We start from the raw sequence: 22,633 nt of genomic DNA on the forward strand, positions 1-22,633 counted from the left end.
GACTGCTCTCCAGTGTTATGGACTGACGCGGCGGGCCATGCCGGGTTTGTGGCCATTGTTGGGACAACAGGTGGTTCAGGTACAGTTGTCCTAGAAACGCTAAATCTGCAATCTTTCAATTCCACCTTGGCCCTTTTCTAATATTACCCCTCAATGGCTGCTGCTAGAAAGGGGGGGGGGGCTCCTTTGGGCGGGCCAAACTACAAGTGCTTCACCGGCAACGGGGCAGCAGGCGACTTCATCAACGGGGGCGGTCCTCCTCCCTCGCCATCAGGAGGTTAGTCAGAAGACTTACTTGGTTGGCCGACACATTGCACTTCCACCTGGTTTGCGAGCATGTGCCAGGCGTTCTTAATTCAGCAGCTGATGCCCTTTCTCGCTCCAAACTTACAGGTCTTCCTCTGGGCACATCCCACGGAAGAGGAAATCCAGGACGAACCACCACCGTTCCAGGAACTCATCCTGGATTAGCTGTTTTCATGGCCCATGGGTTTATGCTAGCCCAGTCAGCACTGTCACCCAACACCAGACGCTCCTACGTGCGAGCTCTGATCATCTTCACGTTCAGCACAGAGTTCAATATTTCTGTTTGGACCCGTTGTCGTTAGAACCATCGGGGCATTTTCTTCCTTTTGCCATTTTAACTTAGAACTGGTGCACAGTATAATTAAACCATACCTCTCCGGAGTTCAGTTTCACATCAACACGTACCCCAGTCGCGGTACCTTCATGGCATCAAGGCCCATCAAGAACATTCCAAAAGGCATCCTTCGGTTGGAAGGCTGCAAGCCTAAGTTTTGTCAACCAATCAACGGCTGCTGGTTCTGGGCTTTGGCTGACTTGTCGGACACTAAGCCGTTGAGGCAGAGTCCTATGATGCCATCAAGATAGCCATGTACCTGGCCTTCTACAGGTTCCTGCTGCCAAACAAGTTCACCGCGGGAACTCGCTCAGTACCACCACATGTCGAGGGCAGACCTAGTTAGGGTGGACGTTCATTGTCCTGACACTCCAACAGTCCAAGACCAATCAACTGGGGCCACCAGTCGACCTGCCGCTGTATGCTTCTTTCAACAGATGGTGCCCTGTGCAATTGCTGAATCGACTTATCCGGGTGGGACAGGTTAGTGATGCTCTCCTGCTGAGCCTCTATGGCAGGCCTTTCGCCACGCCCAGGTTCGTCAAGTACTTGAGAACCCTGCTGGGTAAGTTAGGGTGCGATCCTGTCGCCCTCTCCGGTCAATCCTTTCGCTTAGGGACAGCAATGGCGGCCTCCAGCCTTAGCATTCCTGTGCATATCTTCAAGAGACCAGGGCAGTGGGAATCCCCCGCCTACTGCAGTTGCATACCCCAATGTGAAGGCAAGCTCAGACAAGAGTTACCGAGTTAGCCAATGAGTTTTGTTTTGCATACAATGCACTTGTATTAAAAGTTACTCGCATGCTCTCCTTTTTGCCCTCTTTATTTTACAGGCCTGCCCGAACAACGGTTTTGGCACGCTACTACCGTAGTTATTTAATTATTGTCATGTTCTCTATCTCGGCTCATTTCCCTGACCACGAATGGGAAGGCGGAGCCTGGAGTTGTGGGAGGGGAGGAGTCGCCTATTTAAGGTCGGGGCCCCCCGCCTCTTCTGGGCTGGTGCAGGGATCGCTTATCCCTCCCACCACTGCCCCTTTTCTACAACATTCCCTTCTTCTTCCTTCCTTCTTTATTTTACAGGCCTGCCCGAACGACGGTTTTGGTACGCTACTACCGTAGTTATTTAATTATTGTCATGTTCTCTATCTCGGCTCATTTCCCTGACCACAACTTACATTGTCGGGAGCATGTTCAAAGAGGGCTGCAGGCTCCTTTTGAAACTCTTTGTCAAATAAAGGTGAAAACCATCTGGATGTAGGTCTCAACTGACTGCCGTGAGAAAGGGTTTGGTGATGACTGATATTTGCAAGTGACGGTAAAATCATCTCTGTGCTGATGGCTTCCTCAGAGGTGAAAATTAATTCCACATGGGCTCGTCCGTGATTTGAACCCAGGACCTCTCGCACCCAAAGCAAGAATCATACCCCTAGACCAACGAGCTGAAAGCTGGCTGCCTTTATTGGCCTGCTTCCTGGACTAGGCTGAGTAGTAGACAAGGGCACTGCAAAAGTTCAAGCATAGCATAAAAGCGCCTTGACTGGGACCAAGAAGACGATGTGAAATCAGGCCTTTAGCCTAAAGCTTGGGCTCATCGGGGATTTGAACCCGGGACCTCTCACACCCAAAGCGAGAATCATACCCATAGACCAACGAGCTAAGAATGTCACCTTAGCTGTAGAATTTTTTTTTCTCAAGAAATAGTCTTCTCCTCTACAAAATTTGTTCTTCCTTGGATGAAAGAAATTTAAAATCTTTGCGTTTTTCGAAAATATGGAAAGCCAAGGAGAAATTTGGTCAGGGCAAAATCACTCCCTTTCTACCAGTAGGGTCTGGAACCAAACTCATGGTCTTGCAGCTTGGACCTCCTGTACCCAAAGGTGGATAATTACCCCTTGACTGAAAGAGGCAGAACCCAAGCGTCACCTATCGGCAATTTCTCAGAAGCCGCTTTGGACACTTTGGACACTTTTCCCACACTTTGGAGATGCAAGAGCCATTAAGCACTTTTGCCTGCACAGATTCAGCCATGGTATAATCAAAGCTGCAAGTTAGGGTTTTGGGATTTGAACCCAGGACCTCACGCACCCTAAGCGAGAATCCTACCCCTAGACCAACGAGCCTTTAATACACATAGAGATTTTTTTTCTTTTTTTTTTTTAAGTCCAACAAGTGCCTTTTGATGTAGGGGTTTTTTTGGTGCCTCAGGCCAAGTTGTGGGACTTTGCGGGCAAGTGATTGATACACAATTAAATATGTATATATAAAATCTTGGGTAATTTATTGTAAAGACATGCGTTCAATTAAAATATAACAAGCAGTCATAATGTGCATAGGTGTTGGGTTATAGACCCAAGGTGCATAGAGGAAAGATTAGTTCGGAAATAGTTTCCGTGACATAAGTGAAAATAAGGTGACTTTTTTTTGGATGAGATTCTCTGTTTTTCCAGGCTTGCTTGCTTGGAACTGTGTTCACAGAGGTCATCCAGTATTTATCCTACACGTTTCGGCTAACGATGTAGCCTTTATCAAGGATATTTTGTAGCATCAAACTCATGATTTTGCAGCTTGGACCTCCTGTACCCAAAGGTGGATTATTACCCCTCGACTGAAGAAGGCAGAACCCAAGCGCCACCTATCGCCAAATTCTCAGAAGTGGCTTTTCCCACACTTTGGAGATGCAAGAGCCATTAAGCACTTTTGCCTGCACAGAATTAGCCATGGTCTAATAAAAGCAGCAAGATAGAATGCTAAGTCGTATGCTAAACAAGGGGCTCATCTGGGATTTGAACCCAGGACCCTTCATACCCTAAGCAAGAATCATTCCCCTAGACCAGGGGTATTGATTTAATATTTATCGAGGTCCAGTCAGTAAAATTTTCTTGTAGCAGAGGTCCGAATATCATGTCAGAACCCGTGGCGTCTTTTCGCATGTGCCAAACAGCATGTTGCCTCAGCACCATGCAGCTTGGTTCTGCGCGATTTTGGAAAAAAAAGGTCAAGGACTTCTTTCTCTATGTTTCTCGCGGGTAGTTCAGCCCGCGATGTGTGCACCACATGCACAGATCTGAATCCCTCAGTCCCCACTGCTCATCACAGTCCCCTCCGCCTTCACATCAAGATCCCCTCTTGATGAGTGTCCTCAGGTTCCCCTTTACATCACCCCCCTCCACTCCTTTCACAGTAATGTTCTCACGCTTCCTTGTCATCGACCCCCTCCCCCCCCCTGACAGTACTATCCTCTGCCCCTATTTACATCACCCACCCCCCATATTACTGTTCTCTGTCCCCACAATCCCCCCCCCCCCCCCCACAATACAATCCTGAGCTACCCCGCATTACTGTCCTCAGCCCCTTTCACATTACTGTGCTTATTGTCCCCCACATTACATTTCTTAGCCCACCCACATTACAGTCCTCAGCCTCCCCCAATTTAATGACACACACACCCACATTACAGTCCTCAGTCCCCCACTTTATTGTCCTCAGCTCTCTCCACATTACAATCATCAGTCCCCCCCACATTACAGTCCTCAGCCTCCCCCAATTTAATGTCCCCCCTACACACACACACACACACACACACACATTACTGTCCTCAGCCTCCCCCAATTTCCCAATTTAATGCCCCCCCCCCCCACACACACACACATTACAGTCCTCAGTCCCCCACTTTATTTTCCTCAGCTCTCTCCACATTACAATCATCAGTCCCCCCCCCCCACATTACAGTCCTCAGCCTCCCCCAATTTAATGTCCTCAGGGCCCACCGAACATCACAGTCGTCAGGGCTCCACTTTAATGTCCTTAGCCCCCCCCCCCACTATGATGTCCTCAGCCCACCACATCACAGTCCTCAGCCTCCCCACTTGAATGTCCTAACCTCCCCCCAACACCCCACATTACAATCCTCTGTCCTCCACTGTAATGTCCTCAACATACACACACACACCACAGCTCTTCCACTTCGATGTCCTCAAATACACACACACACATCACTGTCCTCAGCACACACATTCCTCATTTTCAGCTTTTCAAACTAGTGTCCTCACTCCCTGGGACTTCACACCCTCCCTTACTGTCTTACCTTGCTTACACAGATCGAAGGTTGGAGGGAGGCACAGGCACAGCATATTTGGATGGAGGGGGGTGTTGCAAGATCGTTATTGGTTGCTAGGACTGCCCTTCATCCTAGCAGCCAATCCCTGCTTGTTAAACTCGGGCAGCTCTGCCCAGCTCCGCCCTCCATCCAGAACTGTCCTCCCTTCTGCTGTCTGCTCTGTGAGGAATGGATTACAGAGCGACGGCAGGGGAAGAAAAGGCTGCTAAATAGCGGTACCGCGGTGGTCCGAATGGAAACATGACACGGCCATGTGTGGCCCGCGGTCCGCCATTTAGTGATCACCGCCCTAGACCAATGACTCTTGAATGCACTTAGATATTTTGTTTTATTTTAAATCCAACAAGTGCCTTTTGATAGCCCAAGCCAAGTGCCTCCTACAATGCCATCTGCATATTTTGCTAAAAAATATATTTTCTAGGGTCAAGTACACTGGGAAACTTGGAGACGAGGTCAGCATGCATTTCTAAAGCCAAGAGCAAACAAATCCTTTTTCCTAGGGATTGAATTGTACGCTGATCAAACTTTTCCCACTGTGCTGAAAAGTGGCAGCAGTGAACGGGGGCTAGTCAGCACCTGTTGCAGTTGATGTGGAAGTTGAATACGGTATCACTAAGGGCGCTAAGCTTTGGATGCAATTTCAACTTTTTACAACTTACATTGTCGGCAGTATGTTCAAAGAGGGCTGCAGGCTCCTTTTGAAACTCTTTGTCAAATAAAGGTGAAAACCATCTGGATGTAGGTCTCAACTGACTGCCGTGAGAAAGGGTTAGGCGATCACTGATACCTGCAAGTGACGGTAAAATCATTTCTGTGCTGACGGCTTCCTCAGAGGTGAAAATTAACTCCACATGGGCTCCCCCCTGCGATTTGAAGTGTGGGAAAAGCCTCTTCTGAGAATTTGGTGATAGGAGACGCTTGGTATATGCCTCCTTCAGTCAAGGGGTAACAATCCACCTTTGGGTACAGAAAGTCCAAGCTGCAAGACCATGAGTTTGTTTCCAGACCCTACTGGTAGAAAGGGGGGGATTTTGCCCTGACCAAATTTCTCCTTGGCTTTCGATATTTTCGAATTAGGCAAAGATTGTAAACTTCTTTCATCCAAGCAAGAAGATTTCTGCAGAGGAGAAGGCTATTTCTTGCAAAAAAAATAAAATAAATAAATTCTGCAGCTAAGGTGGCATTCTTGGCTCGTTGGTATGATTCTCGCTTTGGGTGCGTGAGGTCCCGGGTTCAAATCCCGGACGAGCTCAAGTTTTAGGCAAAAGGCCTGACTTCACATCGTCTTCTTGGTCCCAGTCAAGGCGCCTTTTAGAGATGGCCTTTGCGGTTTGTCCGGAGGTCGGTTTGTGGCGAACTTTGCTAGTTCGCTGTCCGTCGATCATGCGAACATATGGCAATGTTCGCTGCGGCCATATTCTTTCACATTGTAAAGAACTTTGACCTATGACACATCCATCAGGTGGTACAGTACAGCCAATTGAGACATTTCAGCACATGGACATACCCCATACCTTATAAATAGACCTGATCTGGCTGCCATTTTACATTCTGCTTTTTGTCAGTGTAGGGAGAGGTTTGCTGTGTGGAGCAGGGATAGATTGTCAGTGACACAAATCGCTCGGTAATAGGTCCACAAAAGTCCTTTTAAGGACTGATTTTTGGTATAGGTGTACTATCCATATTCTGTCTTTTGTCAGTGTAGGGAGAGGTTGCTGTGGGGAGCAGGGACAGATTGTCAGTGACACAGATCGCTTGGTAATATGTCCACAAAAGTCCTTTTAAGGACTGGTATAGGTGTACTATTGTTTGCTGTGCAGTATATAGGGGTGTAATACATTTATAATATACTTTCTAATATAGAAAGCATATTCTAGTGAATTTGGGTACTGCAGAAATTTTGCCTCTTTGGCTGTGTTAACTCTGCTAGACACAGTGACAAAAGTTACTAGAAAATATTTTTCATAACTGGTGTGATAAACTAGTGGCCCCCCATTTGCGATGCGCAGCCATTGTTGGCATCGGATCAGGTAGAGGAGGTAGCAACAGCCGCCACCCAGCAGTCTGACGACAGTACCCAGATCAGCCCAAGGAGGATGGTCCCCGCTGTTGCTGCCTACTCCGAGATCTCAAATCTTAGTGGCGGGGAAGGTGACGTCGATGATGTTGTGTCTATGGACATCACGTGGGTGCCCACAAGAGAGGAAGAGGAGAAGAGTTTAGAGGGAGAGATGGACCAACAGATAGGGAGGAAAAGCTGGCTGAACTTACATTGCACACGAGGGACAAAGCCATCAACCATGTACGGTCACATCTGGCGCTCCCAGGACACCGGCACATGGCTCTGCAGTGTGGGCTTTTTTTAATGTGTCCGTAGCTCACAACAGCGTTGCCATCTGCAGCCTTTGCAGTCAACGCATAATTTGCGGTAAGCCCAACACTCACCTAGGGACGACCGCCTTAAGAAGGCACCTAGACTCCCATCACCGAGCCCAGTGGGAGCAATGCCGTCAGAACCCACAAAGCCACACTCCAGGCTCTCACGTCCAGCCTCTTCTCCTTCTCCTTCACCTCTCTGCTCACAATTGTCCTCCACTCCACCTTCCATCATGCCGTCCTCAAGTTTTTCTGGAAAAAGACAGGCTTCCGTGGCCCAAATGTTGGAGCGTAAAAAAATTATGACGCTGGATAACACTCTTGCCCACGGTTGACCGCTGCCTTGTCGGACTCGGAGGCCTTTAGAAAATTTGTGGCCATTGGAAAACCACAATGGAAGGTCCCAGGAAGGAAATATTTCTCACAGAAGGGCATCCCAGAGCTATATGGCCATGTTCAGCGGCAAGTGAATGTATCTCTGGCACGCAGTGTCGGTGCCAAGATACATCTGACCACAGACACGTGGTCTAGCAAACACGGGCAGGGAAGGTATCTAACTTTTACTGCCCACTGGGTGAACCTTCTGACGGCCGTCAAGCATGTAACCCGTGGCACCCGTGTAGATTTGATTTTACCACCACGGATTGCATGCAGGCCTGCCTCTTCTTCTCCTCCTCCATCCTCCCTCTCCTCCTTGGCTGACTCCTCCTTTTCCACTGCTACCGTCTCTTCCGCTGCGCCCCCCAAGATCCCCAGAACCTATTCGGCATGCCAGGTGAGACATTGCCATGCTGTGCTGTGTCTGTTGTGTCTGAAAGCCAAGAGCCACACTGCTCCTGCACTCCTTTCAGCTTTACATACACAGGCAGATCAGTGGCTAACACCGCTGATCTGACAGTTGGTAAAGTGGTGTGCAACAATGGTGCCAATCTGCTGAGCGCACTGAAACAGGGCAAAATTACACACGTGCCATGCATGGCACATGTCCTGAACTTGGTCGTGCAGCGATTCGTTGTCAAATACCCTGGGGTCCAGGACGTCTTGCGGCAGGCCAGGAAAATCTCAGACCATTTCAGAAGATCTTACACAGCCATGGCTCTCCTTGCTGAGATTCAGCGGCGACACAACCTGCCCGTCGGATGTCTTTATTGTGACTGCCCAACGTGATGGAACTCAACCTTGTATATGCTTGATAGGCTGCTCCAGCAGAAACGTGCAGTTAACGACTACCTGTACGAACTCTGCGGCAGAACAGGTTCTGGGGAGCTTGGGTTTTTTTCACCGCGCCAGTAGCTTCTCATGCGCAATGCATGCAGACTTCTGCGGCCATTTGATGAGATCACCAAACTGGTCAGTCGCAGCCAGGGCGCCATCAGTGACATCGTACCTTAAGCCTTCTTTCTGGAGCGTGCATTGTGTCGTGTCATTGATCAAGCCGTCGAGGAGCAGGAGCAGGAAGATGAGAAAGTAGCAATGCTGGATGAATTCCCAGGGGGGGCTACTCCATCTGAGACAAGTCAACAACAGGAGTCTGAAGAGGAGTCAGAGGAGGATGGTACCGGGGCGGATGAGGAGAAGCAAGAAGAGCATGCTTTAAATCTTTCTGGGATACCTGGTGTTGTCCGTGGATGGGGGGAGGAGAAAGAGGATGACATTATCCTGGATGAGGAGCAGGAGCCAGGCCACTACAACGCTTCCAGTTTAGTGCAAATGAGGGCCTTCATGCTCCAGTGTTTTAAGAGGGACACCCATATAAAAAGCATAAAGGGCAAGGACCTGTACTGGGTGGCAATGTACTAAGAGCCCCGGTACAAACAAAAAATTATGGAAATGTTACCACCATCACAGAGGGCTGTTAGAATGCAGCACTTCCAGGCCTTGCTTCGGGAAATGCTGCATTCTGCTTTTGCGTGCGCTTGCAGAGGAATTTCCACTCACAGAGAAACAGTTGCGGGTAGCAATCCAACAGCGACTGCAAGAAGAGGGCGGTTTGAAGATGTGTTGGTCACTTCTGATATGAGATCATTCTTTCAGCCGACCCATCCACAGCTGTCCTCCGGATCCAGCATCAGGGAATGCCTAGACCGACAGGTGTCCGACTACATCGGGTTAACGGCCGATGTGGACGCTCTGAAAAGTGATGAACCCCTGGACTACTGGGTGGGCAGGCTTGACCTCTGGCCAGAGCTTGCAGAATTTGCAATGGAACTGTTTGCTTGCCCTTCGTCCAGTGTCCTGTCCGAAAGGACGTTCAACACAGCAGGGGGGATCGTGACCATTAAGCGCACTCGCCTAGCTCACGACAGTGTTGACTACCTCACATTTATAGAAATGAATGAGGCATGGATCTTGGAGGAATTCAACACAGGTGACCAGTAGACCATGTTTGATTCAAATTCCTCATGACAGCCCACAAATATCCGCCACCACCCATAACAATTCATGGTCCTTGTCTTAGGTAAATACAGCGGCATAAAAGGCCTTTTATGTCCGTTGAATGCCTAATTTTTGGGGCCTGTAATGACCGACACTTATTTATCCTGTGAATGCCTAATGTACCTCCAGCCACAGAATACCAAGTTCTTTGCTATCAGGTGAACGCCTGTTGGCTAATTTTTGTGGCCTGAACTGGCCGACCCTTACTTCTGTATCCTGTGTATGCCTAATGTACCTCCAGCCACAGAAAATCAAGTTCTTTGCTGTCAGGTAAAAGCCTGTTGGCTAATTTTTTGGGCCTGTACTGGCCGACACTTACTTCTTTATCCTGTGAATGCCTAATGTACCTCTAGCCACAGAATACATTGTTCTTTGCTGTCAGGTAAAAGCCTGTTGGCTAATTTTTGGGGCCTGGAATGGCCGACACTTACTTCTGTATCCTGTGAATGCCTAATTTTTTCAGATTGGCATTGAAATTCAATGGGTCTGTAAACGTTCCGCTAAATTGTGGAATGGATGCGGACCCATTTTACAGACATGTGAATGGGCTCTATATGTATTTGACATGTATTTACCGGCTGCTGTCAGTTCTGGCTGATTTAGAAAAAAAAAAAAATAATTTTTTTGGCTGAAGAAAAAAAATAAATGTTTATGGCAACTTTCCCAATAGCAATACTTCTGGTATGTCAGTGTCCATGTTGTGGGACTATGTGTGCACAGTTAGTAAGTATTTTGTGGCTGCAAATATGACCTGGAGGTTTTTAATGTTCGCCTGCCATTAAAGTGAATGGGGTCTTGCGTTTCGCGAACATTTGAGAAAGTTTGTGGATGGCCTTCACGAACCGCCCCGTCCTATGTTCGTCCATCAGAGGTAAGATATACAGTACAAGTGCTTATCTAGTGGCAGAGTCTGTGGGTGTGGATCCTTCTAGAACCATCCTGCAGAATTGCTGTCATCTCTTCCGGCTGCTGGGCAGAGAGATGGCTGGCTGGGGAGCCTGGAGGAGCCCCTAGAAGCCATGCTAACCAGTATGGAAGGCACAGCGGAAGTGACATCACCGGAAGGATGGGAGGTACCAGATGAGAAGAGAAGCAAGGCTATGTTGTGGAAATTTAATTGTGGACATTTTCTTTAGTTAAATAGTCATAATGTCTCCCAGTGTCGGTTTTACCGATAATCGCTATTCACAGTGATTATCGCTTTAACTGTCATTGCAGGAAAGACTTGTTAGTGAAAACCTTCCATTGGACGAGATGGCACAATACTAGTAGCAAAGAGAGTCCATCGCACAGATCTATAGCCGCAGTTCGGGGCCCTGTACTGCTGAGTTATGTTTGTGATATGGAAATTCTTATCATTTTACCAAGATTAATAGATGGTACCTTTTAGTCACATTCGATCGGTATGACTGAAACACTGCTGCTATTATCTAATGCAGATAAAGCCTCATCAACTGGAACAAATAGAATGGTCACTATCAAATCTGGTTTATATATGAATCACGTTTGATTAGATCCACTAACAGGTAATGTTTATGGATGAACACAGACAGGTCCATAAGATGGCAGCCATTTCTGCTCATCTCTGCACATGTCTGTGTTTCTACATAAGCACTGCCCATTGTACTTTTTGAATGTATACATGTTCTGTGATTGGTGGTCTTGAAGCCACTCCCTGTATCTCCCTTTTGTTAAATAAACCTACTGTGTCTTGGAGGAGTCAGTTACTCAGAGGAAACCTCCAGATAGCATCGAATTGACTACAGCAAGCGTGTCTGTTCATTTCCTTTGCTACCGAGCGCTCGGAAACCTTATACAAAAGAGCTGTACATTGTACTTTTCAGTACAAGCTATTGATAGCGTTTGGTACGTATTAATCTTCAGCGCACTGAGCGTGTTTCTATGCTCCAAGCCCTATTAATTTCCAAGACAGGCTATGTGCTCATAGTATTTTGCTCCTTCTACAGGCCTTTCCTCTTAGTCTATACAGAACCAGTCACAACTCTGAAGACAGCAGCCGCAGGTGGTCCCATGCATTCCTTTATTGTACCCCCATAACCAAAGACCAGTGGCATTTTATGGAATACCCTCTACCCTGATCATTGGTATTTTTAAATATTTATTACTGGCTGGACTATATATAATCTCTGTGCGCCAGTATCTCCTTCCTCCATTAGCAGAAACACAGGATCTCCATCTTCCCTACTAACAGAACGGCGATCTGCCTTGTTAACTTTGGCAGACCGGTGTTCTGCCTCTCTCGGGAACGATTGCTGGGTGCCGGTGGACATCATGTCCACTGGACCTGCTGATTGACTCTCTGTATCTAGCTGGAGCTGAGTGCCAGCAGCATGCGTTGACGCCGCAGACCCGGAAATGCAGATGATGTAGAGGTACGTGATTCTGGCCGAATGGCCACCCTGCCGCAGTACAGGTATGTGGGTGGACCAAAGAAAACGTTTCTCTGATAAAGAGAGAGGCTATGACCTGGTGGATTGCATGCAGAACTCCTGGGCCCAGCTGAGGACATTTAGGGCCTTAAGATTGAAGATGTGGTGGATGTCTCCTTTTGGTTTGGGAACTGTGGACAGAGTAGAACTCCTGGAACTCTTCTGGCCCCAGACCTGGAAATGCATCTCACTAATAAAACCCCAATGGATGACTCTCTATGAACTGATCACATTCCAATCACCAATCATCTAATCATTGGTAAAAAAGAAGACTCGGCACAGAATATTGTGCGAATCGTTTTTATTGGACAAGATCAGAATAAGCGATTATCACACAGTAAATGATATGAATAAAATAAAGCTTAAATCTTTTATAATAGAATTAACAAATGTGTCAAATGTATTAATAATCATACATTGGTTGGACCAATAAAAAGCCGACTACTTCAATAAATCAAAAGGAGCAAAAAAATTAAGCAACCAATCATCAGGTATGCATTCTTGACCGTGATACAATTGAGGACCCTATAATCAATGCAAGGTCTCAACTCACCCCCCTTCTAAGAAGGTTCACCAGGGAAAGATAAATCCTGATTGGCTGCTGTGGGTTAATGCATGTTACAGGGATCTTTTTCCATCCAGTAGGTTAGATCTATATACATATTTATAAGTAGAACACAAAAAGAATTAAGAATTTCCCATTAGGTCCTCATGCAGTTGCATAATAGGCCATGTATTGTAATGATTGCCCACTTGTTGCCTTGTGTATTGCCCGTCTATTGCCTCATCTCCTGTCATGAATGATCACCTGTTGCCTCATGCATTGCCAAAATTGTCCATCTCTTGCCCCCTATAATGTTATATAGCAGTGGGAAATCATTACATTTGCAAAAAAATAAAAAAAATATTTTTTTTTAACATTTTAGGCCAATTTGTTTTCGGCTACATATTTTTGGTTAAAAAAAAAAAAAAAAAATCGCAATAAGCGTATTTTAATTGGTTTGCACAAATGTTATTGCATCTACTAACTACGGGAAAGATGTCATTTTTATTGTTTTTTTTTTTTTCTTACCAACAATGGCGGCGATATGCGATTTTTAGCGGGACTGCGACATTGCGGCGGGCAGATCGGACCCCTAACTGACACTTTTGGGGGGACCAGTGACATTACTACAGTAATCAGTGCTAAGAATATGCACTGTCACTGTACTAATGGCACTGGCAGGAGAGGGGTTAACCCTGTGGGTGATTAAAGGGGTTAAATGTGTACCTAGGGGAGTGTTTCTAACTGTGGGGGGGGGCGTGGCTTGTGAAATGACCATAGAGACCTGTGATCCTATATAGAAGGCGCTCTATGATCCTTCCACAGAGAAGGATGGTTGGATGTGTTTACAACAGCGTGGAACGATCGCGGGTGACCGGCGGCAATCGGAGCCGCCTGCCCCACACATCGGCTTCCCTGCTGACGGGCGGGGGTGGGAGTTTGCCGGCTCGCGCTTGCCCCCTAGCTGCCTCCAAGCCACTGACGTAGACCTACGTGGGTTTGCCTGGGAGAGTAAAAAGGCGGCGTGTGGTCGGGAAGTGGAGAAGTTTGAGTTGAGGTGACGGGGAAGAATATATGGAGGAAATCTTCCCCCAATCCGATCTGTGTGAGAGGAGAAAACATCGATTCCCACTTCTCACCATCAAACGTTCCCCACAGACACACGCGGTAGGCGGGATCTATCTGCTATGTGTAGGAGGGGCCTTCCTAGTATTATCTCTCACTTCTCTATTCCATATAAACCGCACTTCATCTAAACCGCTCTGCGCAATTTTATACCGGCACGTTCGGTATCTATTTACTCGGCCTGACATCATCTTTCACATTATACAGAAAAAATTATGATAACTTTACTGTTTACTTATTTTTAAACGCTGCGAAATTTAATTTTTTCCCCACAAAATAGAATTGGAAAGACCGCTGCAAAAATACCGCGTGACAAAAAAAATATTGCAACGACCGCAATTTTATTCTCCAGAGTCTTTGCTAAAAAAAATATATTTAATGTTTGGGGGATCCGAGTCATTTTCTAGCTAAAATATTGATTTTAACTTGTAAACCACATGAGTCAGAAATGGGCTTGATCCTCCAAGAGCTAAAACATTTCCCGCACTTTGAACATTAACAGGGAAGCTCACCTGTGTGTGTTTTCTGATGGTGAAGAAGGTTTCCTTTATTGTTAAAACATTTCCCACACTCTGAACATGAATAGGGACGCTCACCTGTGTGTATTCTCTGATGACTAACAAGGGTTCCTTTCTGACTAAAACATTTCCCGCACTCTGAACATGAATAGGGACGCTCACCTGTATGTATTCTATGATGGCTAAGAAGGTGTGCTTTATTGTTAAAACATTTCCCACACTCTGAACATGAATAGGGACGCTCACCTGTATGTATTCTATGATGGCTAAGAAGGTGTGCTTTATTGTTAAAACATTTCCCACACTCTGAACATGAATAGGGACGCTCACCTGTGTGTATTTTCTGATGACTAACAAGGGTTCCTTTCTGACTAAAACATTTCCCGCACTCTGAACATGAATAGGGACGCTCCCCTGTGTGTATTCTCTGATGGAGAAGAAGGTCTCCTTTATTCTTAAAACATTTCCCGCACTCTGAACATGAATAGGGACGCTCAACTGTATGTATTCTATGATGGCTAAGAAGGTGTGCTTTACTGTGAAAACATTTCCCGCATTCTGAACATGAATAGGGACGTTCACCTGTGTGTATTTTCTGATGTCTTAGAAGCTTTCCTTTTTCATTAAAACATTTCCCGCACTCTGCACATGAATAGGGATGCTCATCCCTGTGTATTCTCTGATGGCAAAGAAGGTTTCCTTTACGATTAAAACATTTTCCACACTCTGAACATGAATAGGGACGCTCCCCTGTGTGTATTCTATGGTGCTGAAGAAGTCTACTTTTCTGGTCAAAACATTTCCCACACTCTGAACATGAATAGGGAAGGTCACCTGTGTGTTTTCTCTGATGGCTAAGAAGGCTTCCTTTACGATTAAAACATTTTCCGCACTCTGAACATGAATAGGGACGCTCCCCTGTGTGAATTCTCTGGTGCTCTAGGAGGTTTCCTTTGTGACTAAAACATTTCCCGCACTCTGAACATGAAACAGGTTGCTCCCCTGTGTGAATTTTCTGGTGCTGATGAAGGTGTCCTTTGTGACTAAAACATTTCCCGCACTCTGAACATGAATAGGGAAGGTCACCTGTATGTTTTCTCTGATGGCTAAGAAGGCTTCTTTTCTGTTTAAAATATTTCCCGCACTCTGAACATGAATAGGGATGCTTATCCCTGTGTATTCTCTTATGTCTAAGAAGGCTTTCTTTACGATTAAAACATTTCCCGCACTTTGAACATGAATAGGGACGCTCCCCTGTGTGAATTCTCTGGTGCTGAAGAAGGTTACTTTTGTTTTTAAAACATTTCCCGCACTCTGAACATGAGTAGGGACGCTCACCTGTGTGTATTTTCTGGTGCTCTAGAAGGTTTCCTTTGTGACTAAAACATTTCCCGCACTCTGAACATGAATAGGGAAGGTCACCTGTGTGTATTCTCTTATGGCTAAGAAGGCTTCTTTTGTGTTTAAAACATTTCCCGCACTCTGAACATGACAATGAATTCTCTCCTGTATGGTATAAAGAAGATTCCCTGAGATGAGATGGTTTCCCGCACCCGTCGACACTGTCAGATATTAGAGGACTATGTGAAGTATCAGGAGATTCCAATGATCTCCTCCAATGGTGAGGTCTGTCATGTATATTATGAGGAACGGGATTTACTTCTGGAGAAGATGCCATGTCATTATCTTCTGTAGTCACATCTTCCTCCGATGTCCTTCTATTCCCACCACAGAGTCCGTCTGTCAGAAGACAAGAAAAATTACCAAGAGTTTTCCACACTCATATACACTGCTCAACACTTTATAATCAGAGTATAGCATCAAGTCAGGGAAACTCCTGGGATATTCATCTGCTCAGTGAAGTAGCAGAGGGGGTTGTTACCAACAGGTGCACTAGATGGGCAACAATGAGACGACCTCCAAAACAGGAATGGTTTTACAGGTGGAGGCCACTGACATTTTCCCTACTCATCTTTTCTGAGTGATTGTCACTAGTTTTGCATTTGGCTGGGGTCAGTGTCACTACTGGTAGCATGAGGCCATACCTGGACCCTATAGAGGTTGCACAGGCAGTCCAACTCCTCCAGGATGGCTCATCAATACCTCCCATTGCCAGAAGGTTTGCTGTGTCTCCCAGCACAGTCTCAGGAGCATGGAGGAGATTCCAGGAGACAGGCAGTTACTCTAGGAGAGCTGGACAGGGCCATAGAAGGTCCTTAACCCATCAGCAGGACCGGTATCTGCTCCTTTGTACAAGGAGGAACAGGATGAGGACTGCCAGAGCCCTACAAAATGACCTCCAGCAGGACACTGGTGTGAATGTCTCTGACCAAACAATCAGAAACAGACTTCATGAGGGTGGCCTGAGGGCCCGACGTCCTCTAGTGGGCGCTGTGCTCACTGCCCGGCATTGTGGAGCTCGATTGGCATTGGTCATTGAACACCAGAATTGGCAGCTCCACCACTGGCACCCTGTGCTTTTCACAGATGAGAGCAGGTTCACCCTGAGCACATGTGACAGACGTGAAAGGGTCTGGAGAAGCCGTGGTGAACGCTGAGCTGGCTGTAACATCGTTCAGCATGACCGGTTGGGTGGTGGGTCAGTGATGGTCTGGGGAGGCGTATCCATGGAGGGACGCACAGAACTCTACAGGCTAGACAATGACACCCTGACTGCCATTAGGTATTGGGATGAAATCCTTGGACCCATTGTCAGACTATATGCTGGTGCAGTGGGTCCTGGGTTCCTCCTGGTGGACAACAATGCCCGGCCTTATGTGGCGACAGTTTGCAGCCAGTTCCTGGAGGATGGAGGAATTGATAACATCGAATGGCCCCCACGCTTGCCTGACCTGAATCCAATAGAACCACTCTGGGACATTCTGTTTCAGTCCATTCGATGCCGCCAGGCTGGACCTCAGTCTGTTCAGGAGCTCAGTGATGCCCTGGTCCAGATCTGGGAGGAAATACCCCAGGACACCATCCGTCGTCTCATTAGGAGCATGTCCCGGTGTTGTCAGGCATGCATACAAGCACATGGGGGCCATACACACCACTGAGGACCATTCTGAGTTGCTGCAATGACATTTCACCAAAATGGACTCGCCTGCTGCATCATTTTTTCACTTTGATTTTCGGGGTGTCTTTGAGTTCAGCCCTCTGTAGGGTGATAATTTTCATTTCCATCAAACGATGTGGCATCCTTTCCTTCCTAACACATTACCCAGTCCATACCAGTACAGATCCTAACACATTACCCAGTCCATACCAGTATAGATCCTAACGCATTACCCAGTCCATACCAGTACAGATCCTAACACATTACCCAGTCCATACCAGTATAGATCCTAACACATTACCCAGTCCATACCAGTATAGATCCTAACACATTACCCAGTCCACACCAGTATAGATCCTAACGCATTACCCAGTCCATACCAGTACAGATCCTAACACATTACCCAGTCCATACCAGTATAGATCCTAACACATTACCCAGTCCATACCAGTATAGATCCTAACACATTACCCAGTCCATACCAGTATAGATCCTAACACATTACCCAGTCCATACCAGTATAGATCCTAACGCATTACCCAGTCCATACCAGTACAGATCCTAACACATTACCCAGTCCATACCAGTATAGATCCTAACACATTACCCAGTCCATACCAGTATAGATCCTAACGCATTACCCAGTCCATACCAGTACAGATCCTAACACATTACCCAGTCCATACCAGTACAGATCCTAACACATTACCCAGTCCATACCAGTATAGATCCTAACACATTACCCAGTCCATACCAGTATAGATCCTAACGCATTACCCAGTCCATACCAGTATAGATCCTAACGCATTACCCAGTCCATACCAGTACAGATCCTAACACATTACCCAGTCCATACCAGTATAGATCCTAACACATTACCCAGTCCATACCAGTATAGATCCTAACGCATTACCCAGTCCATACCAGTACAGATCCTAACACATTACCCAGTCCATACCAGTACAGATCCTAACGCATTACCCAGTCCATACCAGTATAGATCCTAACGCATTACCCAGTCCATACCAGTATAGATCCTAACGCATTACCCAGTCCATACCAGTATAGATCCTAACGCATTACCCAGTCCATACCAGTATAGATCCTAACGCATTACCCAGTCCATACCAGTACAGATCCTAACACATTACCCAGTCCATACCAGTATAGATCCTAACGCATTACCCAGTCCATACCAGTATAGATCCTAACACATTACCCAGTCCATACCAGTATAGATCCTAACGCATTACCCAGTCCATACCAGTATAGATCCTAACGCATTACCCAGTCCATACCAGTACAGATCCTAACACATTACCCAGTCCATACCAGTATAGATCCTAACACATTACCCAGTCCATACCAGTATAGATCCTAACGCATTACCCAGTCCATACCAGTACAGATCCTAACGCATTACCCAGTCCATACCAGTACAGATCCTAACGCATTACCCAGTCCATACCAGTATAGATCCTAACGCATTACCCAGTCCATACCAGTATAGATCCTAACGCATTACCCAGTCCATACCAGTATAGATCCTAACGCATTACCCAGTCCATACCAGTATAGATCCTAACGCATTACCCAGTCCATACCAGTACAGATCCTAACACATTACCCAGTCCATACCAGTATAGATCCTAACGCATTACCCAGTCCATACCAGTATAGATCCTAACACATTACCCAGTCCATACCAGTACAGATCCTAACACATTACCCAGTCCATACCAGTATAGATCCTAACACATTACCCAGTCCATACCAGTATAGATCCTAACACATTACCCAGTCCATACCAGTATAGATCCTAACACATTACCCAGTCCATACCAGTATAGATCCTAACACATTACCCAGTCCATACCAGTATAGATCCTAACGCATTACCCAGTCCATACCAGTACAGATCCTAACACATTACCCAGTCCATACCAGTATAGATCCTAACACATTACCCAGTCCATACCAGTATAGATCCTAACGCATTACCCAGTCCATACCAGTACAGATCCTAACACATTACCCAGTCCATACCAGTATAGATCCTAACACATTACCCAGTCCATACCAGTATAGATCCTAACGCATTACCCAGTCCATACCAGTACAGATCCTAACACATTACCCAGTCCATACCAGTATAGATCCTAACACATTACCCAGTCCATACCAGTATAGATCCTAACGCATTACCCAGTCCATACCAGTACAGATCCTAACACATTACCCAGTCCATACCAGTATAGATCCTAACACATTACCCAGTCCATACCAGTATAGATCCTAACGCATTACCCAGTCCATACCAGTACAGATCCTAACACATTACCCAGTCCATACCAGTACAGATCCTAACACATTACCCAGTCCATACCAGTATAGATCCTAACACATTACCCAGTCCATACCAGTATAGATCCTAACACATTACCCAGTCCATACCAGTATAGATCCTAACGCATTACCCAGTCCATACCAGTACAGATCCTAACACATTACCCAGTCCATACCAGTATAGATCCTAACACATTACCCAGTCCATACCAGTATAGATCCTAACGCATTACCCAGTCCATACCAGTACAGATCCTAACACATTACCCAGTCCATACCAGTACAGATCCTAACACATTACCCAGTCCATACCAGTATAGATCCTAACACATTACCCAGTCCATACCAGTATAGATCCTAACGCATTACCCAGTCCATACCAGTACAGATCCTAACACATTACCCAGTCCATACCAGTATAGATCCTAACACATTACCCAGTCCATACCAGTATAGATCCTAACACATTACCCAGTCCATACCAGTATAGATCCTAACACATTACCCAGTCCATACCAGTATAGATCCTAACACATTACCCAGTCCATACCAGTATAGATCCTAACGCATTACCCAGTCCATACCAGTATAGATCCTAACACATTACCCAGTCCATACCAGTATAGATCCTAACACATTACCCAGTCCATACCAGTATAGATCCTAACTAGACATATGCCGGTTTTCGGTAATTCGATATATCGCGGTATTGCATAGCTAAGGTATTGTTATTGTGACATTTTTAAAATACAGAGTTTCTCTGCTCCTGGGTCTGACTTGTGAATTGATACATTTCAGTGAGCTGGATGACTCATTCACTCACACAGCTCTCCCAGTAAAGGCCCGTACACACGTACCGATCGTCGGCATACAAACGTCGGTGGACGAAGGATCTGCCGATTGTACGCGTGTTAGTATGGTGCCTCCGACAGATGTCTGCGCACAATCCGCGGACAAAAGTCTTTCGTGCAAACATGAAAATATTTGTATGCCGACACCAGAACGGACGATTGTTCGCCTGTCAGTACACAATTCGGCCGACAGACCGCAGATTTGCAAGACTGGGCATGCTCAGAAAATAGAAAACACAGGGAAAGTTAACCATTACATGACATCACTTCTGCAGTCGGCGGACAAAATTCTTGTGCTGTCCTTGTGCTGTCTTTGCACTTTTCAGCAGACACCGACATCCCGGGGAGAAAAGAGGAACATTTGTAAGCCGACCATCGGTACGTGTGTACGGGGCTTAACTATAAACAAAATGATTACATTGTATCTTTTCCTTCCCTCTGCCAGGGAGAAAGGAAGTTTAACCTCTTAAATACTGGACCTTTTTCTGACACTTGTTGCTTGCAAGTTAAAATCAGTTTTTTTTTTGCTAGAAAAGTACTTAGAACCCCCAAACATTTTATATATTTTTTTAGCAGAGACCCTACAGAAAAAAAATGGCGATTGTTGTAATATTTTATGTCACACTGTATTTGCGCAGCAGTCTTTCAAACGCAATTAATAGACTTTAATGAATATAAAAAAAAAAAACGTAACAGTAAAGTTATCCCAATTTTTTTTTTTGTTACACAGAGAATCGTGAGAGAATCGTGATCTTTATTCCAAGCTAAAAAATCGTGATTCTCATTTTGGCCAGAATCGTGCAGCTCTAATATATATATATAATATATATATATATATATACATATACACACACACGCATAGCAGCCCACATTACATTATTATAGAGCCATCAAGCAGTGTCTGGCCTACCTGGTGATGACTGGTCCTGGCGCTCTGATCCGATGGCCTGGTCTTTAAAGGGGCAAATCCTTGCGATCCAGAAGTGGTTAAACCTGCAGGAGGACCGGTGTTTTTATCTATTAATGACTTTACTATTGCTTTAGGCCTGGTTCACATGTATGCGGGTTGGTGGTTCACATGTATGCGGGTTGGTGGTTCACATGTATGCGGGTTGGGGGCCCACATTTACACAAGCATAGCAGCCCATTGATGTGAATGGGCTTGAGCTGCTATGCCTGCGTTTTCAGCTGAAAAAAGGTGCATGCAGAATTAAAAAGAATGCAGTGGCCATGAAATCCATCCTTCTTTTGCACCATGCGACTTACCTGCCGTTGCTGCACACGCAAACTGTTTTTAAATGCCGTGCCCACGTATACAAAAAATGCAGAAAGCTTGCCAGAGCAGGAACTGCAGGTAAGTCGCATGGTGCAAAAGCAGGATGGATTTCAAGGCCACTGAATTTTAAAAAAATGCTGCATGCACCTTTTTTCTGCGGAAAATGAAGGCATAGCAGCCCGTTCAAATCAATGGGCTGCTATGCCTGTGCAAATGTGGGCCGCCAACCCGCATACATGTGAACCACCAACCCACATACATGTGAACCACCAACCCGCATACATGTGAACCAGGCCTAAAGCAATAGTAAAGTAATTTATAAACAACACCTCCTTCAGGTTTAACCACTTCTTGACCACAAGGATTTGCCCTCTTAATGACCAGGCCATCGGATCGGAGCCGAGCGCCAGGACCAGTTATCACCAGTTAGGCCAGACACTGCTTAATGACCTATTTTAGGCCTGGTTCACAGAGTCTGTACTGACTGACTATATAATAATGTGCATAAGTGAACCAAAGCCCCTAAATTCAGCAATGAAATTCAAGTGAGGTGGAAATTTTAATAATTTAAATTTAATAATAGAATACCGTGATAATACCGTATACCGTGGCAAAACCTTAATCAATTAATCGCAGCATGAAAATCTGATACCGTCACAAGCCTAATCCTAACACATTACCCAGTCCATACCAGTATAGATCATAACACATTACTCAGTCCATACCAGTATAGATCCTAACACATTACCCAGTCCATACCAGTATAGATCCTAACACATTACCCTGTCCATACCAGTATAGATCCTAACACATTACCCAGTCCATACCAGTATAGATCCTAACACATTACCCTGTCCATACCAGTATAGATCCTAACACATTACCCAGTCCATA

At 45.9% G+C, this 22,633-nt stretch overlaps 1 protein-coding gene across 1 annotated transcript in view; it reads right to left on the reverse strand.

Moving 5' to 3' along the window:
- The window catches only part of LOC309550850 (uncharacterized protein), a gene marked incomplete at both ends in the record, with an annotated part of 169,452 nt that overhangs the window by 20,855 nt on the left and 125,964 nt on the right, over positions 1 to 22,633 (reverse strand). Inside the window, one exon of the mRNA XM_082251209.1 lies at positions 14,252 to 15,770. Within this exon, the coding sequence (XP_082107335.1) occupies positions 14,252 to 15,770 (1,519 nt within the window). The remainder of the gene's footprint in view (positions 1 to 14,251; positions 15,771 to 22,633) is intronic.

This window comes from Pelophylax lessonae (assembly GCF_965119305.1).
Source record: "Pelophylax lessonae genome assembly, chromosome: 1".
NCBI classification, from domain to species: Eukaryota; Metazoa; Chordata; class Amphibia; order Anura; family Ranidae; genus Pelophylax; species Pelophylax lessonae.